This window comes from Anomalospiza imberbis, chromosome 10, assembly GCF_031753505.1.
Source record: "Anomalospiza imberbis isolate Cuckoo-Finch-1a 21T00152 chromosome 10, ASM3175350v1, whole genome shotgun sequence".
NCBI lineage: Eukaryota > Metazoa > Chordata > Aves > Passeriformes > Viduidae > Anomalospiza > Anomalospiza imberbis.
Window position 1 is genome coordinate 19,549,511 of NC_089690.1, and position 19,305 is coordinate 19,568,815.

Consider the following 19,305-nt stretch of genomic DNA (forward strand, 5'->3'; position numbering starts at 1 on the left):
CTTTCAGCATCATAACCACTTGAATCCATGGGGTTTTGCTGCTCTCCTAAACTTTGCCATCTTTTCCTCCCTTCTAGTCTGTACCCATCATCTCTCACTCCCGCTGGCTGCTGAAGCAGGGGGAGCTGCAGCAAATGAATGGTCCAAAGACATCACGAACGCTTCGCACCAAGAAACTCTTCAGAGAAATCTATCTGTTCCTTTTCAATGATCTGCTGGTGATTTGCCGGCAAATTCCGGGGTGAGTGCAAAATTCAGGTAGTACACAGGATACTTCATTAGTTCTATTGCCCCGGGTTTATTCAACCTGTGATGCTGTCACCCCATCCTGTCCCTCAGGCAGAGGCACATCCCTTGGCCTGACATGTACATGTCCTTCCAGTAGTCACCTTACCTTTGAGCACAGCTGACTCTTTATGGGTGGCACAGCTCTCTCCAGCTGAAAATTTATGGCCAACAGGAGTTAAACAGATCCCAGGGCAGATCTGCCAGCAGAGTGACTGTACATCAAGCAGTTTCTGCAGGGTGGCAGTGAGTTACACTGGCTGGTGAGCTGACCCTGGAGACCTGCCTTCCTGTCAGGAAGTGATTTTTGACTCATCACTTCCTGAAGAACAGCTCAGATTTAGTAATTTAAAACTCTAAGAAAGTCGACTAGAAAGTTAGAGTAGCAGGGAGGGATAGAAATTTCAGCCCGAGGCCAGTGGTTATGTTTGACATGGTGTAACCTGCCTGAGGAAGAGGAGGATGTTGTCATGCTGAGGACTGTGTCTTGTGCAAGCAGACACAGCAGCAGAGAACAGCATGCTCTTTGTGGCATGAATTAGACCCACTGGTAGGGAGCATCTTGCCCGTCCACTGTTCCTAATGAACATGTCGCCACAGTGTCTGTTTGCTGGGAAATATTTTGCTTCTGTGGCAACTTGTATCCAGAAAACACAGAGGCACTTCATAAATTGGAATGAATTAAGCCTCACAATCCCCTTTGAGGGGGCGCCATCTGTGTTTTGGACGCAAGGAGCTCAGACAGAGCAAGCAACTTGTTCCAGGCCATGAGGGATGCCCAGGGCAGAGCATGGAGCGGGTTCCTTGCTTTGCTGTGGGTTTTCATAGCCACACGCTCATCCCATCCCACAGCAGGACATCTTTTTTCCTCCTTCCATGCAGCAGCTTCCATCCAGGAGCTGGTCTGTGTGCTCAGTACAGTTCTGGGTGGCTGAAGTCAAAATCTCCTGCAATAACCACAGTTTTTCCTAATCTCTCTAACCTCTCCCAGGGACAAGTACCAAGTGTTTGACTCTGCTCCCCGAGGGCTTCTTCGGGTAGAGGAGTTAGAAGATCAGGGGCAGAGTTTGGCCAATGTCTTCATCTTGAGGCTGCTAGAGAATGCAGATGACCGGGAGGCCAGCTACATGCTGAAGGCATCATCCCAGTGAGTACCAGTCACCCCGCTATCACTCAGCAGTGCTCTCTCCTTACATCCTGCCTTCATAGGGACCAGCTGTCCAGGCTTTCCAGGGGTGGGCTGTGAGGGATGCCACTGCTGCAGCTGAGCTGGCCCTACCAACCTCTCTGCCCAGCATAACACCCCTGAGGCTACTGAAAGCCCCAAGGCTACTGGTCACCTAGGCAGGTTTCTCTCCTGTGCGGTGTATTTGAGGCCTCTGGGGTGGTGGACAGACAGGCAGTTCCTGTTCTGGGACAGAGAGGTCAGAAATCAGCCCAGGCACCAGGCCCCAGCTGATTTACAGGCTGCAGCATATTCCAAAAGTAAAACCAAGCAGGATATACACTCTCACACTCCAGTGGCTCCACTGACTCACAAGAATCATGGCCATGCCTGACCAGCCCTGTGGAGCAAAGTGTCTCCTGCTTGTGGGTGAAGGTGGGAGACAAGGCTACTTCCTCTGTGTCTCCACAGCCAGTGCCAATCTTGTGCAGCCCTTCTGCAGCTCAGGGCCTCCTTGTCTCCCTGGATACAGATTTTCTGGCTCACTGATTTTTCACTTCAGGCTGGGCAAATGATTCAGCTGACCCTATTGTTTTGGAGCCACAGGGCATGGCTTTCTCACTGACCCAAGCATTACCAGGCCCACATTTTCTAGCCACCAGCTAAACAGCTCCTAGAGACAAATGCACATCCCCAGGTTGATGTTGTCTGCTATCAGCAGGCTGGTGTTCATCATCCGTATTCCTAAATGAACACCGGCCCCGGGGTTGCACCCTGACCCCCCACCACCACCACCACCGCAGCATCAGGACGACGAGCCCCCAGTACAGTGAGCAGCTGCACCTTCTCCCCAGACATATGGCTGCTGCTCTGCTGCACTGAAAATAGAGATGTCAGTCACACTATGCAGGGCAAGCGCACGTGTGACGTCTGTGAGGCTTGGCTGTGCAGCAAACGATAAACCAGGCCAGGATTGCTCAGCTCAGGGGAGGCAGTCGCAGGTCCGTGCTCTGCATGCTGTCCCATCTTCTAGGTGGCCACAGCAGGTATGTGATCCAGAACATGGCTTGCCAACAGGTCTTGAGCGCTGAAATGTGACATATCAACTGCTGAAGGCTGCTGATTCAGAGATGCAGGAATGATGGAGGTAGTACCGGGCACAGACTAAAAAACTAAAGTTAGAAGAGATAAGTGGGAGCCAAACAGAGACTTCTGCATCTCTTCTACAGCTCTTGCAGCTCTTGCATCAGGCAACAATGCTGCTCAGTGACAGCTTGCAGCTCATGCCCTGGGTGGGCTCTGCCAGGAGCTGACACTTTATTTGGACACAAGCAGTTGCACCGATACAACTGTAGTGTGGGTGGGCTCCTTGCAGGCTGCGAGGAGCTGGGCACTGTGGGCGGATCCGTGGAGCCCCGCAAGGATCTATGTGCAGGGCCAGCATGCAGAGAGGGCCTCAAGCACGGCAAGACTCTGGGTTTGACCTCTACATGTTATAGCTCCTCGGTGCTCAAGGCCCTCATCCCACACATCTTCATGTGATGTGACCTGCAGGTGTTTCCACTGGTCCTTGGCATTATTTCTTCATACCTGAAGTATAAAGTATTCCCAATCCTACAGATCAACCTGCCAGCACTTGTCCTTTACATACCCCTTTTAGGCCCCTCTCCTCCCTGAAGACACTCCCATGGCTTTTCATGTGTGTTAAACTCAGGCTTTAAAACCACCTGAGAAGGTAGAAAACTGGCTCTCTGGCAGATGGAAGCACAGCTGGTCCTCCAGGCAGGAGCTGGAGCCTGTGAAGGTGAACTGCCCCATTTCCTTGTGGGGCTGGGGGAAGCCTGAGGGGAGCCAAGCCTGGGACTTCTCCAGCATTTGTGAGATCTTCACCCTCCCAACTGCAGGTCCAGGTTTTGCAGCGTGCTGTTCACATGGGTCTTGTTGCCAAGCAAGTGGTACCCTTGGTGTGCTGCAGTGCTCTTCTGCAAGGGAATTAATCAGTTCTGCCCTTTAAATGTTCCTACACAGCAGTTGCGGGAATAAATCGTTCCTGTAACTGCTTATCTCCCAGAAAAACTGCTCCTGTTTACCAGCCCTGCCAGCAGCTGTCTTTGCTTGCTATTTCTCAGAGAATGCCAGCACCCCCCCGCCCCTTGCTGCTGGCTCTTGACAACAATGCTAGCACAGGGACCCTCCCCAGAGAGGGACCGTGCTGCCTGTGGGGACAGCCAGGGCTGTGCAGCAGGGCCCAGAGCACTGTGTCACGTGTGACATCCCAACCGGGGCATGCAACCGGGGCTCAGCATCACCACTGCACACAGGACCCTGGAGGGGCAGACAGAAAAAGGCTGGGAGGAGGAACATGAAGTCCAGAACTGGCTGGGCAGAAGAACTAGAGCCCCTACAACTCTTGCATGTTCACAGCTTTGGTTTGTCTCCCCTATCCAGGAGTGAAATGAAGCGCTGGATGATTTCACTAGCCCCAAACCGGAGAACCAAATTTGTTTCATTTACATCCAGACTTGTTGGTAAGAGACACAGCATGGGAGCTGGGAGCTCTTCACCCCTACCCCAGGGCACCTTATTCTGCCTGATCTCAGTGCAGCCACATTTCTGGGACCTATGCCAAAGCTGAACCCTTTCCCTGGGCTCCCCTCCTTTTCCACCATCAATACCTGCTTGTCTCTGGGCCTGGCCCTGACCTCAACCCCTCCAACCTGGGCTGGGCTGTACCAGCACTCTCCCTCCCATCCAGGCTGCTCATGGTTAGCACTGTGGTGGTGACATGAACCCGGCTCCCTTCCCAAGAGTTGCTTCCCCAGTACCTGTGGCTGGGGCACTCCCGGGCTTCCCCAGAGGCCCTTACCAGATCAGAGGGACCATGTGCAGAGCTCATGGGGCTACAGCCACCCAAGCTGTGCTGTTCTTCAAGGGGCTCCATCCCAGTCCATCCCTCACTCTTGCCCTGTTCCTTGGCAGACTGCCCACAGATCCAGTGTGTCCACCCGTACGTGGCCCAGCAACCTGATGAGCTCTCCTTAGAACTGGCTGATGTCCTCAACATCCTGGACAAGACAGATGATGGTATGGGGATGGTATAGGGATGGGTTGGGGGTCCCCGTGGAAGGATGGGTTTGCTGCAGGCAGGCAGGCAGCTGCAAGTCTCTCCCTCCAGCCAGGGAGAGGCTCTGGCCTCAGCATCACAGCCAGAGAAGAAAGTTACTACCATCTCCTAATAGCCAGTCCTGGTTGCCTAAGTTGTGGCAACACTGGCACAGCCTCCCAGCACCAGCTGTGGGCCATGGTAGAGCTAGCACAGCCACTCCAGATATAACCCAGTGCTATTCTGATCTTCGTGATGCTTCACAGCCACGTGGTCCTGCTCTCTGGGGTACTCTTGTAGCTGGTGGTCTCAGTCACATTGGATGTCTGCTGGGGACCACTCCTGTGGCTCCAGGGACAGCAGAGGGCACTTGGTGTCAGCAATGCCTGCTGGCATCCCTTGAGCCAGTTGTCCTCACACAATGCTACTCAGGTGAGAAGGCCTCCTTGCTGGATGGACAACCTGGGTCTGCTCCAGCACAGGCCTCTGAGTAGCCTCCAGAAAGCTCTGCCCGCTCCAATGGTTCTTTCCAGCACAACTGTCCCAGTGCAGCAGCAAAGGCCAGTCCTTCCCCACTTATGCCTGTCTCTGTCTATATTCAGGCTGGATATTTGGGGAACGTCTTCACGACCAGGAGAGGGGCTGGTTCCCCAGTTCTATGGGGGAGGAGATCCTGAACCCCAAAATCCGAGCCCAGAACCTGAAGGAGTGTTTCCGGGTGCACAAGTCAGATGACAGTCAGAGAAGAAAACTGGGCAGCAGAAACCGCCAATGACAACCAGCATCCCCAAGCATCTGGAGTGCCTCAGGGAGGCAGAAGACAGAGGCTGCCAGCTGTGAGGAGGTGGCAGCTGTGGGACACTGTGGGGGGACCTGGTGCACCGGACGAGGCACACAGACCCATGAACAAACAGACTGTCATTCCTAGGCCCCCCGGAAGCACTGGTCCTTTCCTGGAGATCAGCGCTTTAAACTGTAAATAACCCTTTTCCAAGTGTTCTGTAAAGCCCCAAAGAGCATGAGCTCAACGGACACTGCCCAAAGGCCACCAGGTGCTGGCCAGATGAGCCACATGTGCTGGCTTGGGCTGGCTCAGGCTGCTTGAGAAAGGCAGTGGGCACAAACATGAGCAATTGATATCACCCGGTTTAAGCTCATTGCTACCTTCTAAGTCTGGAGTGCTCTGAACCCAGTATCTCACAGGGGCAGAACTGAGGTCAAGCACCAGTCTCAACCCTCTCAGAGCTCGTTGACAACAGGCTGGGATGAGGCCCAGGAACTCCACCACTCTAGTCCTGCTGTGAAGCTGCTGGGCTCATTCCCACAGGGAGACCCTCGATCTGCTTCCATTCAAATGCTCTGCAATGCTCCACACCCAGCTCTTCTCCAGCAGCAGCCCAGCCTTGCCAGCTCTAGCCCACGTCTCTGCCTGCCAACCTTGAAGCACATCTGGACACTGTCCCATGGCTCAGCCCCCTCTACCACAGCCTTCCTCCTTCTGCAGGGCCACTGCAGAACCCCAGCATCACATCCTTTCTTGGTTGATCGTGCACTTGTGGTCTTTGCTATGCCCTGCTGCTAAGGCCAGAGCAGGGGTGGCTGTGCCAGCACCATCTTGCACACCACACAAACCATCGGAGCACCAGCAGCCCCAGCTGCCACACAGCAGGTGAGTGACCTTAGCTGGGAGCTGCTGTCCTACGTGCTCTGGGAGGCCCAGCAACCGCTGCCTGCATGCTCATAACCCACCCCCACCAGCCTCCCTGTACAGGCTCACCTCCATGTAAATATGCGAGTCTTGTGGCCAGCAGAGCCAGCTCATCACTCCTTCCTGCTGTGGCACTGAGCAACTCATGAAGCCCCAGGCACAGCACTGAGAGCAGCGTGGGGGACAGACCCACAGCAGCCACCCCTTGTTCAACTGTCCCACACGTGGCTGAGGGCCTCTCAGCCACAAGCTGGGCCTAAGCTGTGGCCAGCATCCATTAGGAAAATCAATTATTTGGCACCTTTCTGTAACACAGCAAAGGATTGTCTTCCAGGCATTGTAGCCTGTACTGATTTATGTTCTGGCTGTGCCACGGTTGTGCTCAGAGCGGGGACAGAGAGCAGCTGCCAACAGAGCCACAGAGGCCATGGGCATGGACAGGAGGAGCACAGCCATGCCAGCAGGAACGTGGGGAGAAAGCAGGATGCTTGGAAGCTGTGAAGGGAGGCTACAGAACAGATCTTTGGACTACATGGGGTGTGCAGTTTGAGGTTGAACACAGCTGAGGTGGGTTCCAGGGCTGTCCCTACTGACACCACAGCCTTGGGCCAGCCAGCCCAGAGCCAGCACCCAGGACCAAAGTGGTGGGAGCCACAGCAGTGAAGGGGGAAGAAGGCATTCTTCATTCAGTGCCACCCCATTAGCATGTGAGAACAGCCAGCAGGGCTGTGCTGCCTTGGCCAGCTGTGGGAAGTTCATACTAGCCAGTAGTTCCCAGTTACGAGTCACTGCCCAGCCCCAGAGCTGGGCCAGGAAGGACTTGCAGCCTCCAGTCTGGTACATTGAGCAGATTTAATGGGGACACTTCAAGCCAGGTCCCTCCAGCAGCACCCCACAGTCACCTTTCTGAGACAACCAAACCTCCAGCTCAGGATCCAAACCTTGCAACAACCACAAATTCGCTAGTGCAAACCCCAGAGGAGCTCCAGCTCTAGGAATTCCTTAAAATTACCTGAGAAATCACCACATCTCACAGCATCCAGCTTTGTGGCCCAGCAGCCAGCCCAGTCCAGCACAGGCCCGCAGCCCCACATGCCTGCCTGGCATGTTTCGCACAGCACAGAAAATGCTCCCTTGCCCATCAGATGTTTCACCGGTTTGCCACAGCCAGGATGCCAGCTCCTCACTGCACTTCTCCAGGGAGAGGGGCTCAGTGCTGCTGTGCCCTGTTCCATCACTCGCCACCAAGCCCTGGGATTGCTCCAGCCCCTCCTGCTCTGTTGCGATTCCATAGGACTCCAGACCCCACGCACAGGCTGTGCCGTTTTCACCGAATGGGATCCAGTGTTATTTCCTCAGACCCAGCCCTGCACGCGTCCATCTCTGTGATCTCCAGTGTTGTACAGGCCCAGGCCTGGGGCCCACAAGCACGGGCTGGAGCTCCCCAGCCCTTGCCAGGCTGCCTCAGTGAACTGAGGGGAACTTCTTGTTGTCTATTTTTTCCGTGTGATAAAATGCAGCTGAGCAAGCCAGCGCCAAAACACTTGTGTGTCTCCTTCCTCCCCCCAGACTGATCACTTGCCTCCTCTCCAGTCCCCTCCGGTGCAACTGGCCCAAATGCAGTGGGCCAAAATGGGGTTGCACATGAACTTGGGGTGGCTTACACCCATGAACAACCCTTCCCTAGGAAAGCTGTGCAGAGTGATGCCCAACACTGTAATCATCACCCAGAAGGGCTCTTTTGAGCTCCCTTCTCAAAGTGACACACTGCCACAGGTTCCTCCTGAGTGCGGCTGACAGGCCCTGCTAGGTCTGTGCCACCCAGGAAATACACACACACCGAGGGCAATGAGCACTTGATGCCGCCTGGCTGCCCAACACAGGGCCTGCAGTGCTTTCCCTGTTTCCATGGCACCATTTCTCCCAGGGCCCCAGGCAGACAGTTCAGGAGCAGTCGAGGGCTGGAGACAGGCCAGTTGTGTAACAGAAAAACGTTTTATTGAGTTCAGGAGGCCGAGAACTTTCTCAGTGTGATGACAACCAAGGCCACAAGCACAGACGTACCCAGGAGGGAGGCGATGACAATGGCACCAATAGCTCCAGGCCCCAGTGAGCCTGCAGGCAGAGAGAAAAAGGCTTGAGGTCAGCAGAGGCAGTGGGGCTCAGATGGGAGGGCTGCAAGCATCTCCCCACACCCAGCATGTCCCCGGCATCAGGCCACACTCCATGCTGGAGCTCCCTGCACTGGCCACATCCCAGGTGTCATCGTGTGCACCTTTGGGCAGGGGGCTGTAGCCAGCCACCACCAGCTCAGCCAGCTCCCAGTGACAAGGACAGTTCCACAAAGTGGGTCGGTGGTGCCCTGCTTTCCTGCTAACGCACTGGGAGAGTTGCTTTGCTTGCAGCAGGACCACATCTCAGCTGGTGCTTGCTGTCAGTCAGGAGCCGTGAGGCAGGAAAGGCACTCATGCTCCCTGTTCAGGGAGCTCCTGGCACACTCTGTCCTGGAGAGCCCTACCTACACTCAGGGCAGTTTTCTTTTCAGGGCAGGTGCCTGCCAGGACAGGTCATGGGGCAGGAAGAAGAGCCTTGGAGCCATCTTGGGGCTGGCAAGAGCTCTGCAGCAGAGGTTTTTCAGCAGGGAAGTTTCCATGAGCAGGCAATAAAGCAACCTTCCCCCTCCCCAGCAGTGTGGCTTTAACCCCTCCCGGGAGGTGACAGGCCTGCAGGGAGCAAATCCGTGAGGACATCCCAGGCTGCTGCGGGAGTGAGCCGCGGGCAGTCCCTCTGGCAGTCACTCACCGTCCCCGGTGTCCAGCCGGTGCAGGTGGGTGGTGTCCTCGGGCTCCAGCTCGGAGGTGTACGGGGGGAAGGCGGTGGCATCCGACAGCCGGGCGGTGGTGGTGGCAGCAGCGTCGAAGGGACCGGCTCCAGAGGGCAGCTCGGGCGGCTCGTTCCAGAGGGTGGGGACCGGGTCCTGCGGGTACTCTGCTGGAAGACAAGCACCCACGGGCATGGGGGGCCCAGTCAGGCTACTAGTGACAACCAGAGCTCAGCAGGTTCCTGGGCTTCAGCTGCCTGCCGGGTGCCCCTGGGGTGGATGAACGGTGACCTGAGGGCTGAGAACTCCGGTGTGGCAGAGCTCTCCTCCGAGGGGACACCACACCTCTGCTGAACCCACACCCAGAGCAGCCAAAGGCAATGCGCTTCTGAGGCAACCTACTGTACTCACCGCACACATGGGACAACACAGAGTGTCTTGACACCCTGCACCCTCTGCTCATGCACAAACAGGCCCCACATGAACATCTACAGCTGGTTTGCTCATGGATGCCCTTGGGACTGGGCTGGGAAGGGCTGTCACACTGCCAAACAGGCAGAGGCCACCAGGCCACCTGTGCTGGCCAAATTCATAGCATCTCAGGGCCCTTTTGTCCTGCCCCACCAGCCCATGCAGTGCAGGATGCTGGAGGTGCTGGCACAGCACAGGACATGGCTCCCCCAGACAGGACCCCAGAGCCTCAACCTTCCCCCTGCTGCACCCCCGCCATACCGGGGAGATGAAAGCCAGGCTGGGCTCTGTTTAATGTTACCACTCGTCTCCTGTTATTCCTTCCTGCCGTGGGTCAGAGACCAAGCCAGAGAGCCCTCCCTGTGTGTGGCTCACCGAGTGCTCCCTGTCAATGCCCAGCCTTGTTAAGGTGGGCTCTGGCAGGAGCAGGAGACATTCCACAGCTCCCTGCCGAAACCGCTGGGAATGTTGCACTGGGATGGGGAAAAAAACAGGGGTGAGAAAAAACGAACAACATTCACTGCCAGGGCCCTCCTGGACTGACACAATGGTTATCAGGACTGGGGAATAGGGAGTCAAGAGCTGGAGTAAGTAGCCCAGGCTCCTTGGGGCAAAGCACAGAGGTATCCCCAAGCACCCCAGCTCTGGCATGTCAACCTTGGTGTACCAGGGGCACTTGAAGACTTGTCCCAGGCTCTCTGTGGCCCAGGAAGAGAGATGGCAGCAGCACATCTTGGCAGTACCAGCCCCAGCTTTAAATGCCTGGAGCCCTCCTTGCCTCCTGTGGACAGAAGGTGCTGTGGGGGGAGAGCAAAGAATCCTCATTAACGGGCTGCACCACACTTTGTTCTCCCTTAAGATCCCTCCCTGGAATAGGAGGGCCAAAACACACACCTTCCCTGCTGGTACAAACCCACTGAGAACTTACTGCAGGGTTCGCATCAAAGAGTAGCTCCCACCATGGCCAGAGCTATTCCACAATCTTCGGAACACAGCAAAGTTCCAGACTCATTTTGAAAGCTCTTTCTACGGGCAGAAAAGCTACAGAGTATCCAGCGAGACAACTGCCAGGTTTAACCCTGGCCCAATGAGCATCGACAGAGACAAGTAAGTTCCCAGCGTGCAGCCTGTGCCAGTTAGACCCAGGCAGGAACCCAGCCAAAGCTGGGTATAGCAGAGAATGCCGTGTCCTCACACACTTGGTACATCCATGGTCCCTGCACCAGAGATGGCATCTCAGCTCCCCTGCACACAGAGGTTTGTGTTCCACAAGAGCTCCCCACAAACACCTGAGCCTTTGCAGGGCCCTTCCCAACCTGTGCTGCAAAACCAACCAGCAGAGCTGAAGAATCATAACCCATCCCACGGCTCTTCCACAAAGTGCCATTTCCAGTGGACCTCTCTACTTTAAATCCTGTGGTTTCCCAGCCAGAGAACGGAACAAGAGGAAATACAGAATTCAGTGAGCAAAGGCAGTTCAGCAGGAGAGAACCAAGCAGAGCTGGGCTATTTAGCTGGCAACAGTGGCATGGGGAAGCTGTTGGTTTAGGAACAGACCAAACATATGGAATGCTCTGGAAGCCCTGGTTCCAGGCTGCTTTTGTAAGGGAGGAACTCCACACAGCCACACTCCAGCCGTGACCTTCCTGATTCTGCCAACACCCCCCTGGACCAGAACCAACACTGCCACTGTCCCCACCTGGCAGAGGAACACAGTGCTGGGAGGACAGTGTTGCTTCCTTTCCCAAGAATGTTTTTTTTTCTCCAGAGCTACATGTATGCCTTGCGTGTGACCAGGGACTGGTGTTAGCTCAGATGATCTGCAACAGATGCAGGCACCATCCAGAGAGACTGTATGACCTGGGCTGGGTCTTCCCAATCCCTGCTCTCAAAGGGATGAGGAGGGAGCACTATCTCTTCTAACCATAGTGCAAAGGTCCCACATGTGCCACAAGACCCAGAGGTGCCAGAAAGTCTCTCCTGTTCTCAGTGCATCTAATTCCTGAAAAATTTATGGCAGCTCTCTTTAAACAGGGCACAGAGCTCATTTTTGATAGCCAAATACAGAGGAAACAGTCTAATTCATTTATGACCTCTGTGATTTTTAAAACTTAGATGGCTGCTGGATATGTATTTTGTTAATTCCCCTCATCCAACTGACACACACTTTTAGTTTGCCCACACAGAAAAGGCAGAATATGCTTAGCATGCATTTGCTGTCCCAAGTTCTTGTGGTTTTACCCTACCAGCACTTCAGCCCAGGGAAACACAACCCCTTTCAGTCAGGCCTGGTGCCTCAGGAACAGTTGTGAGCTCAGAGGCAGTAGCGGATTCCTGCACACACATTGAGTGAAATACCTGCAGCTGAGCCTGCCCAGGAGCCAGGGCTCAATGCTGGTCCCCTTTGCAGCTCCTGCCCCTCGATGCTGCTGGAACAGGTGCCAAGGGCCCTGCTGTGGGCACACAGGGTGGGGGAACATAAAACAAGAGGCAGGTTCCTCCAGAGCCCATTGCTGCAGCCTGGGAGACATCTGCTCATAACAGCACTGTTCTCCCCAGGTCTCTCCTTTGATTTTCCCTCCTAACCTAAAAGCTCATGTCTTCACATGCCTCCACTCCTCCAGTTGAGAAGCCCAAGCACCCATCCACCTATCCTCATGCATCCAGCAGGTTTCTTTAACAAGCAGAGGTTTCATATCTGCTTCCCTGACAGTCCCAAGGGGTGTCAACCACACAGCTGCTGGCTGGGAGTAGAAGATCTCTAATGGACCCACATCAAATGCCACAATCCCATTTCAGTCCCTTGGTAAAAGCAAGAAAAGTGATGGGAAGGACAGAGTTTGTGTCAGGTACCAAACCCCAAGGCATGCACACTATTAGTGAGATCTTATGTCTCCAAGTGAGACACAAGGGCCGTTTCCAGTCATCTGTTGGATAGAATCTGGAGAGATTCTATCTACAGGCAGGGGACCCAGTCCAGGAAGTCCTGCTCTTCCCAGGCTCAGTTTCTCTGTGCACGAGCAGGAGACCAGGATCTAAACACGATCTACAGAGAAAGCAGAACCAGAGTGGCCAGGCCTTCCTGCCCACACTGTCGCTGGCATTCTGACTGTGATGAGGGGGACGTGGCCTGTGAACCTCAACAAATGCCTCAGTGACATTCCTGGAGCCGGCAGCAGCCCTCGCCAAGGAAAGGACAGGTTGAAGGGAAGCTCATGGCCATGGGGCAAGAAACAGCAATCTTAACTTTGCGTGTAAAAACACCCAAACATGCTGCCATCTCCAGGGAGGGAGTGCAACCAAGAGCTGGAAACTAAATATCAAAGGTAAGGTAGTGCGTGGCTTTCCTGTTCATCCAAGAACTTTGCAGAAATAAAGAACTAGCAAGAAACACACTCAAAATACATCATGCATCACAAGAGCAGATGTTTAATATCTGGGAGAAAGCCACACATTAGCTGTGCTGCCATCAGTCTCAGGATCAGTCCTACCTCTAGAAAACTCCCATGGCACACTCACATGGTTTGCTTGCCCTGGAGGGACTTGGCAGGGGCAGCCAGGGGCACATGGAGGGGCTGCCAGGCTGCTGAGGCACACGAGTGACCCACCACTGCCGAGGCTCTGTGCCTCAGTGCCGGCTGCTCCGGAGGGAGGGAAGCCTCCAGGCCCTGGCACAAATGAGCTCTTCCCCAGCATTAGCTCTGGCTCAGCACTGAAACAGAAGCTGAGGGCAACTGTTGCTTTCAGACTAACAGTAAAAGCCTTTTCATGAGAAATACAGTTAGAGAACACTTAGGAAAACAACATGCAATAATCTTATTGGCGTTTTACTGGAGATGGAACTGGACAAAATGGACTAAAATTATGAGAGTGTTTTGCAGGCCAGGTGGATGATGGTAGTTCTTCCTTCCCACATGTTAATGCTACAGATTGTCTTATTTTAGGGAAATCTCTTTGCTGCACTGTCTTCTTCCTCTCTCCAGCACAGGTTAGTTATAACTGAGATGAGGAAACGGGAAGAAAATATCAGTTACCGTAAAGAAATACATGATGAGTTTTCCAAGTGATGCAGGGGCCAGTGGAACTCCAGACAAATGGGCCATAAAGAGATCTAGAGAGGATGATGGCCAAGGCAACTTGACAGAACTGCTATTTCCATGCTCAGAAAGAAGAAGGTGGGGTGAGCTGCCAGCACAGAGATGTGGTAGCCAGCACCCCAGGTACTCAGTGACTGGAAGGTAAGACCGGAAGAGTCTCTACAAGTGACAGCCCCGGGGGATGCCAACCAACTCTGAAGGAACCAGACCCTCCCCAAAGGCCAACTGTAAGACCTTAAGGCAGGCAGATGTGGCCACACCACATCATTGTTCCTGAAGGTTACTTGCCAGTGGCCAATAGCCTTCTTCACACAAGCTGACTTCAGCACCTTATCCTCACTCTCCACCTCCAACCTAGCTCCTTATTCAGGAGACAATACCAGTGTCAGAAATTTGTAAGGAGTGTTGGAAAAAAGCAAGGTTGAGTAAGGGCTTACAAAGTCCTGGTTCAAGTGTGGACAGATCTGCTGGAACAACTACATCTTTTCCTGACATTTGCCAAACAAAACCTATTTACTGCTAAGTACTAGAATATTTAAGCTTTAATAATCTTTTATTCTCCTGTAGTTGAAAACAAAGACGCACAAGATGCTACAGAAAGACGTCCTTGGTCAAGGTGTTTTCCTGTGTCTTTTCCTTTGTGTGTGTGCTCTGTTGCATTTTTCACCCCCAGACTCATTCTGATGTGCTACTGCAGTAAAACATATTTCCACATTAGCTCAAAACAAGCTCACGAGCCCGCATGTGAGTTTAAATACCAAACATACTCATTATTCAGAAGCTAATGCCTTGCAAAGGCTTTGTACTAACTTGCACCTCACTTGGGACTCTGAATCCATTACAGGAATTGAAACTGGGTTTGCTGATAAGAAAAAAAAAATCAGCTCTTCATAATCCTCCTGTGCTCTAGGCCTATGTGCTACTTGGGTTTGGAGAAAGAGGAAGTGGAGAAAGCTTAGGTTTGTCACAGATCCTTGAGCTGGCTGTTTCCTGTTGCACCCAGATGATGTGGACAAAGGGGGTAAAAGATGTGCTTGGTTGCCTCCCCATCTTTGACAAATGTGATGTTGGAAAGAGCCCAGTAACTTGGAGTTCACACTTTCACCAGTCAGAGAGCCCTGACCATGCTGTGCAGGAAATGAGACCAGCTGAGCAGGCAGCCAGGAGGGAGAGGAGACTCATCCTGGACATGGGGTCTGCACGGCCCCATGGTCAGCGCTCTGCGAGGCAGAGCCGCTCCCGCTCAGTCTGGAGGGCTCTGCTGGGGAGAGTCAGCGGTGCTGACACGAAAGGGCAGGGGCTGGTGAACTCCGAGGCCAGCAAGGGGCTGTCCGGCCCCAGGTGGCCATGGCAGGCACAGGGCCAGGGCAGGGCTGAAAGGAGGCCTTCAGCAGCAACACAAAGGGCAGCCTGTGGAGGGCAAGGCCAGGAGCTCCTGCGTGCAGCAACACAGAGCTGCGGTTCTGATGGATACTAAGTAAACTTGTTTACAGAAAGGCAGGGCTGTGTGTGTATGTGCTGAGACCAGAGAGCTGTCTGGGTGCCCTTCCCCTCTTTGTCGGAAATTTCCTTTTCTACTGGAGTAAAAGGCAGAAGTTCCACTGTTCCTCAAAGCACCTGCATTAGGGGCAGGAACTCTCCACGTCTAAGGCAGCGCAGAATCATTCTGCGCCTGGGATGGCTTACTGTCCAGGCTGGTTCCCTCCTGTCCTCTCTGAGGGAGCAGGGAACAACCTGTTAGAGGCCTTATGTCTCTGAAGCACTGCAGAGAAAGCACAGAATCTCTCCTACACCCCAAGATCTGAATGTTGCATTCCCGAGTCCAAAGCCCTTCGAGCCTCACTGCGCGAGTACAACTCGCCCAGTAACAGGATCAAGTAAACTTGGGAGTGCATCACAGGAGCAAAGCGACACAGGGAGGCAGCACCAGGCACAAACCACAACTGCAATACCAGAGCAAGCACATGGAAAAGCTGGCAAGGAGAGGGGCCAGAGCAAATGCACCAAATACTGGAAATTTAAAACGGCATAGAAGAGATCCCAGCTTGGAGAGGAAGCAGATTGACTCCTCCCTGGAAATCTATCATTTCCTGCAGAGTGAAATACTGCTAATGATTAAGAAAAGACCTTACCTGGTATGGGGGAAGAGCATGGCCAGTGCTTCTGAGAGCAAGAGCAAGGCACAAACTGAAACTGTGTTAAAATGATTAATGTTCCACTGCACAAAAAAGTTCATGGTTGAGAAGGGAAGTATCCACTTTTTAGTGCTCATTTCTTAGTTACTTTGAAGGTTTCCCTTCAAAGAAGGTGTCCTAGAAGGAGACGATATCAGCTGCACTAATTCTGCTCCTCCACCCACAGATGTTCCAGCCAAGCACAGCGGTGAATTTCCCTACCCATACGAAAGCTCCTTTAAAAAGAACTCCATAATTTGATCTGCTAGACAGCTGGCCAGATCTCCCTGCAAGGCAAGATGCTCAGAAGAAACTGGGAGAGAACTGCAAAACAACATTGCTCCAGGTCTTGGAAGGCAGGATAGAAATGTGAGAAAACGGATGCTGTGCCTGTTATCTTAGCCCCAGCCACCTCTTCAGCCTCGCCTCCACTGCAAGAAAGGCTTTGGGGGAAGCAATTCCCCATTAGAGCTTCCACCTGTCCGCTCAGAGCCCATCAGTGCAGCGGGTTTGGAAGTCAATTTTTTCCCAGTTGTAAAACCCACCTCAGACCTGCAGCCTTTGAAGCTGCCTGTGCCCCCAGCTCCCTGCAGCCAGCACAGCTCTGCTGAAGGCAGGAGCAGATAAAGCTGAAATTAATAACAATCCCCAGAAAAACAGTGCCTTACACAAGGCATCTTTCCCATTCTCCTTCCCATCACCTCACTGAAAGCAAGTCAGAGCCAGGCACCTTTCCAGCACTGCCCTGGTGCCCCGGCTCCAGAGCAACCCCGTAAGGATGCACACTTGGCTCTGGACTGAGGTTTCCATGGACACTTCCCTAGTTCTGCCTAAAGCAGCTGTTGTGCTCTGCTGTAGTAGAGAGCACAAAAGATCCAAGAATTGGCACACATGCTTTAGCCAAAGGAAAATGCTTCTTTCCAAAACTATAACTTCGTCCTGCTATTAAAAGCTGAGGGGCAGCCTGTCCCATCAGCCACTGAGAGGTTTTCCATCTCCTGACCCCCCCACCCACCAATGCTCACAAGAGGTGCTCCTGCCATTCTGCTTAGGAAAAGTTAAAGGATTTTCTCCACTGAAAATATATTCTTGCTCACCAGCAGCCACCAAATCTAATTTCTCTTAATCAATTATAATTCAATACATAATTAGGGATGTTTTCAGGGCAGGGAGAAGAGAGAGGGGTAGTGTAGTAAAGGTTCTCCCATGCTTTTGGGCTTTAAATGCAAACAAAGCTCCTTACCTGCCAGCACAGCAGGGACCAGGATGCTGCACAGCGTTAGCAGGACCAGGCAAAGGACTCTGTGGTAGGGCATGGCTTCCCTCAGGAAAAGCATCAGCAGGAATCCTTAGGACTCTTCAAAGCACAAAACAACTCAGAAATGTCACTGGTATAATAAAAATTTTGTTCAGTCAGGTAAGAAAAGAAGAAGAAAAAAAAGAAAAAAAAGTCCCTCACAAGAGCAGCTGTGCAGAGTGCAAAGCCCAGCAGAGCCTCCCCCTCTCTGGCTCCAGGAGCACACCTCCTCCCAGAGGCAGCTCCACCCTCCCAAACTTGTGCCTAAAACCCCACAGGCAGCTAAGCAGAGCCATCAGGACCCTGCCAGGTCACGGCACACACAAGCAGTTATTGGTGAGCCCTTCCCAGAGGCCACGAGGATGCTCCTGGAATGCCTTCCCTCGGGTTGGCCATCCCGAGGCGCAGGAAATAACACAGGAGCCATTGGGGCAGCTCAGCCCAAGACCAAGCAGCCCATTTGAGGGCTCTGCTCTCCCTCACTGTGCGGGGCGGCAAGGCATTGCAGGGTGGGGAGAGCAAAGAACAAGGGCCTCAATCTTCTGAGGCTAAAATGCTCTGACACAGAGCCAGAGCAGCTCCATGGCATCCTTGTTCCTGGGTGGAATACTTACAGAGCTGGCCTGGGAGCCATGGGTGGTCTCAGAACTGCTGTCAAAGTCTCCAAGTGTTCCAGGAGAGTCACCTTTGGCAGGCAATGCCAGCATCCTCCTCAGATCCCAACTGCTCAGGCACCACCTCCTCCCACCAGCCTCTGCCACTCTGTCCCTGCCTGCCTCGGGGGCTCACGACAGTTCACAGCACAGGAAACCCAGGTTTGCTTCAAATCGCATTTGCAGCAACAAAGAATGGCAAAAGGATGAGGTGTATAAAAAGGGGAATACTCCAGCTGATTGTCACAAATTTCATTAGTATTTTGGAGCTGATATGATGATGAATACTTCGTGGTTTCCCATCACGTAATGAATACGTAAACACCTCCAATGTCGGTTCTTTACGCTCTGAAAATGACACAAGCAGTTAAGTCTTAAATTTCAGATTTTTCTGCAGGAATTGCTTTGCTTTTTGGACTCCCTATTTTGCCCATCCCTACGGATCCAAATGACTCTTGCTATAGAAAAGGGACCTGCTTGTCACAGAAGGTGACAAGGCAATCATCTGAACACACAATCTGCACATGCCACCACCTTACCTTCATAGAAACATGGAAACCAGAGTATTTCAGTATTACAAACAGTGGATCTTCCCCACTGATCCATTATCTATAAATTCTCAGGAGCCAAGTGAGGTCCTCAAGGTCTGACAAATTATTGCACATTTTCCCTGCTTGCCTTTCTGCATTTTCATTTAGCAATCAAGAAGCCATTCCTTTCCTGCTTCCCAGCCGAGCTCAAAACCAACACGCTTTTGTGTACTTGTAACACAGTGCAGAGCAGCCCAAAATTAGCTTGCAGAAATTAGATCATACCACTAAAAAACCAGAAAGCACTTATGAACCATGCACCATATATGCTAAAAAGAGAAGGCATTAAAACAAAGGTTATCAGCCTAAACATAAACTGTTCTCTCAGACACCAGCTGAACATGATGCAGGGCTACCGTGTAAGTTAGGCCTTAGCACACTTGTTTTCCACGGTCATGTGCATGGCAGGACATTTACCATTACCTTTTCTGGGATTTTCCACACAAAAACAAGTAGAAAAAAAGGAAAGTAAGTCTAAAAATAGAAACTTACAAGGTTTCCATGTGGACTTTAGGTTGAGGGGAGAAATAAAACACCTTATTTAGGGCAGTGCATTGGAGTGCATGGGGTGGGCACCGAGTGGCCAAGTGTTTGTGTTAAGAGCAAACCAGCCATGGCTTGATCTCCCCTGCATAAACAGCACCAGCATGAATGCACACATTTCTCTACAGACAGCAGAGGAAAATTAAAGCTTTCTTGTTAGAAATTTCCAATATCAACTTACTGGTGTTTATTTGAAATCTAAAATGATCAAGTAGAAAAACCAACCAGTATTCCTCACCAGGGAAGAAATAAAGCAGCAGCTGTTGTTCCACATCCTGTGTATTTGCTTGTTGTTTCTTGATGAAAACTGATGCAAGTTGAGTTTGGGTGGGTTTTAGCACCAGGAATTATCTCAACACTCAGCTTTGACAAAAGCAAGCAGAAAGTTTTCTCTCAGA

General features: G+C 52.6%; 2 protein-coding genes and 1 long non-coding RNA gene across 8 annotated transcripts in view; 2 read left to right on the forward strand and 1 right to left on the reverse strand.

Annotated features, from left to right (window-relative positions):
• Positions 1-7,802, forward strand: part of NGEF (neuronal guanine nucleotide exchange factor) — a 37,487-nt gene extending 29,685 nt beyond the window's left edge. For all 5 annotated transcript variants that reach the window (XM_068201060.1, XM_068201062.1, XM_068201061.1 and 2 more), the window contains 5 exons: positions 78-241; positions 1,277-1,432; positions 3,899-3,978; positions 4,430-4,534; positions 5,156-7,802. In XM_068201060.1, coding sequence (XP_068057161.1) covers positions 78-241; positions 1,277-1,432; positions 3,899-3,978; positions 4,430-4,534; positions 5,156-5,328 — 678 coding nt within the window. In that variant the 3' untranslated portion in view covers positions 5,329-7,802. The remainder of the gene's footprint in view (positions 1-77; positions 242-1,276; positions 1,433-3,898; positions 3,979-4,429; positions 4,535-5,155) is intronic.
• SNORC (secondary ossification center associated regulator of chondrocyte maturation) lies at positions 6,564-17,181 on the reverse strand. 2 transcript variants are annotated; one of them, XM_068201075.1, is made up of 3 exons: positions 17,068-17,181; positions 9,064-9,249; positions 6,564-8,376 (listed from the first exon to the last, which is right to left on the reverse strand). In XM_068201075.1, the coding sequence occupies exons 1-3, from the start codon at positions 17,159-17,161 to the stop codon at positions 8,267-8,269; spliced, it is 390 nt and encodes a 129-aa protein (XP_068057176.1). In that variant the 5' UTR covers positions 17,162-17,181; the 3' UTR covers positions 6,564-8,266. The 2 variants fall into 2 exon arrangements, with proteins under 2 accessions (XP_068057176.1, XP_068057175.1); XM_068201074.1 differs by having other exon boundaries at positions 9,064-9,252.
• On the forward strand, positions 17,093-17,878 carry LOC137480119 (uncharacterized). The gene is made up of 2 exons (XR_011002714.1): positions 17,093-17,231; positions 17,738-17,878. It is a non-coding gene; the product is annotated as an uncharacterized lncRNA (long non-coding RNA).
• The last annotated feature ends 1,427 nt before the right edge of the window (positions 17,879-19,305 follow it).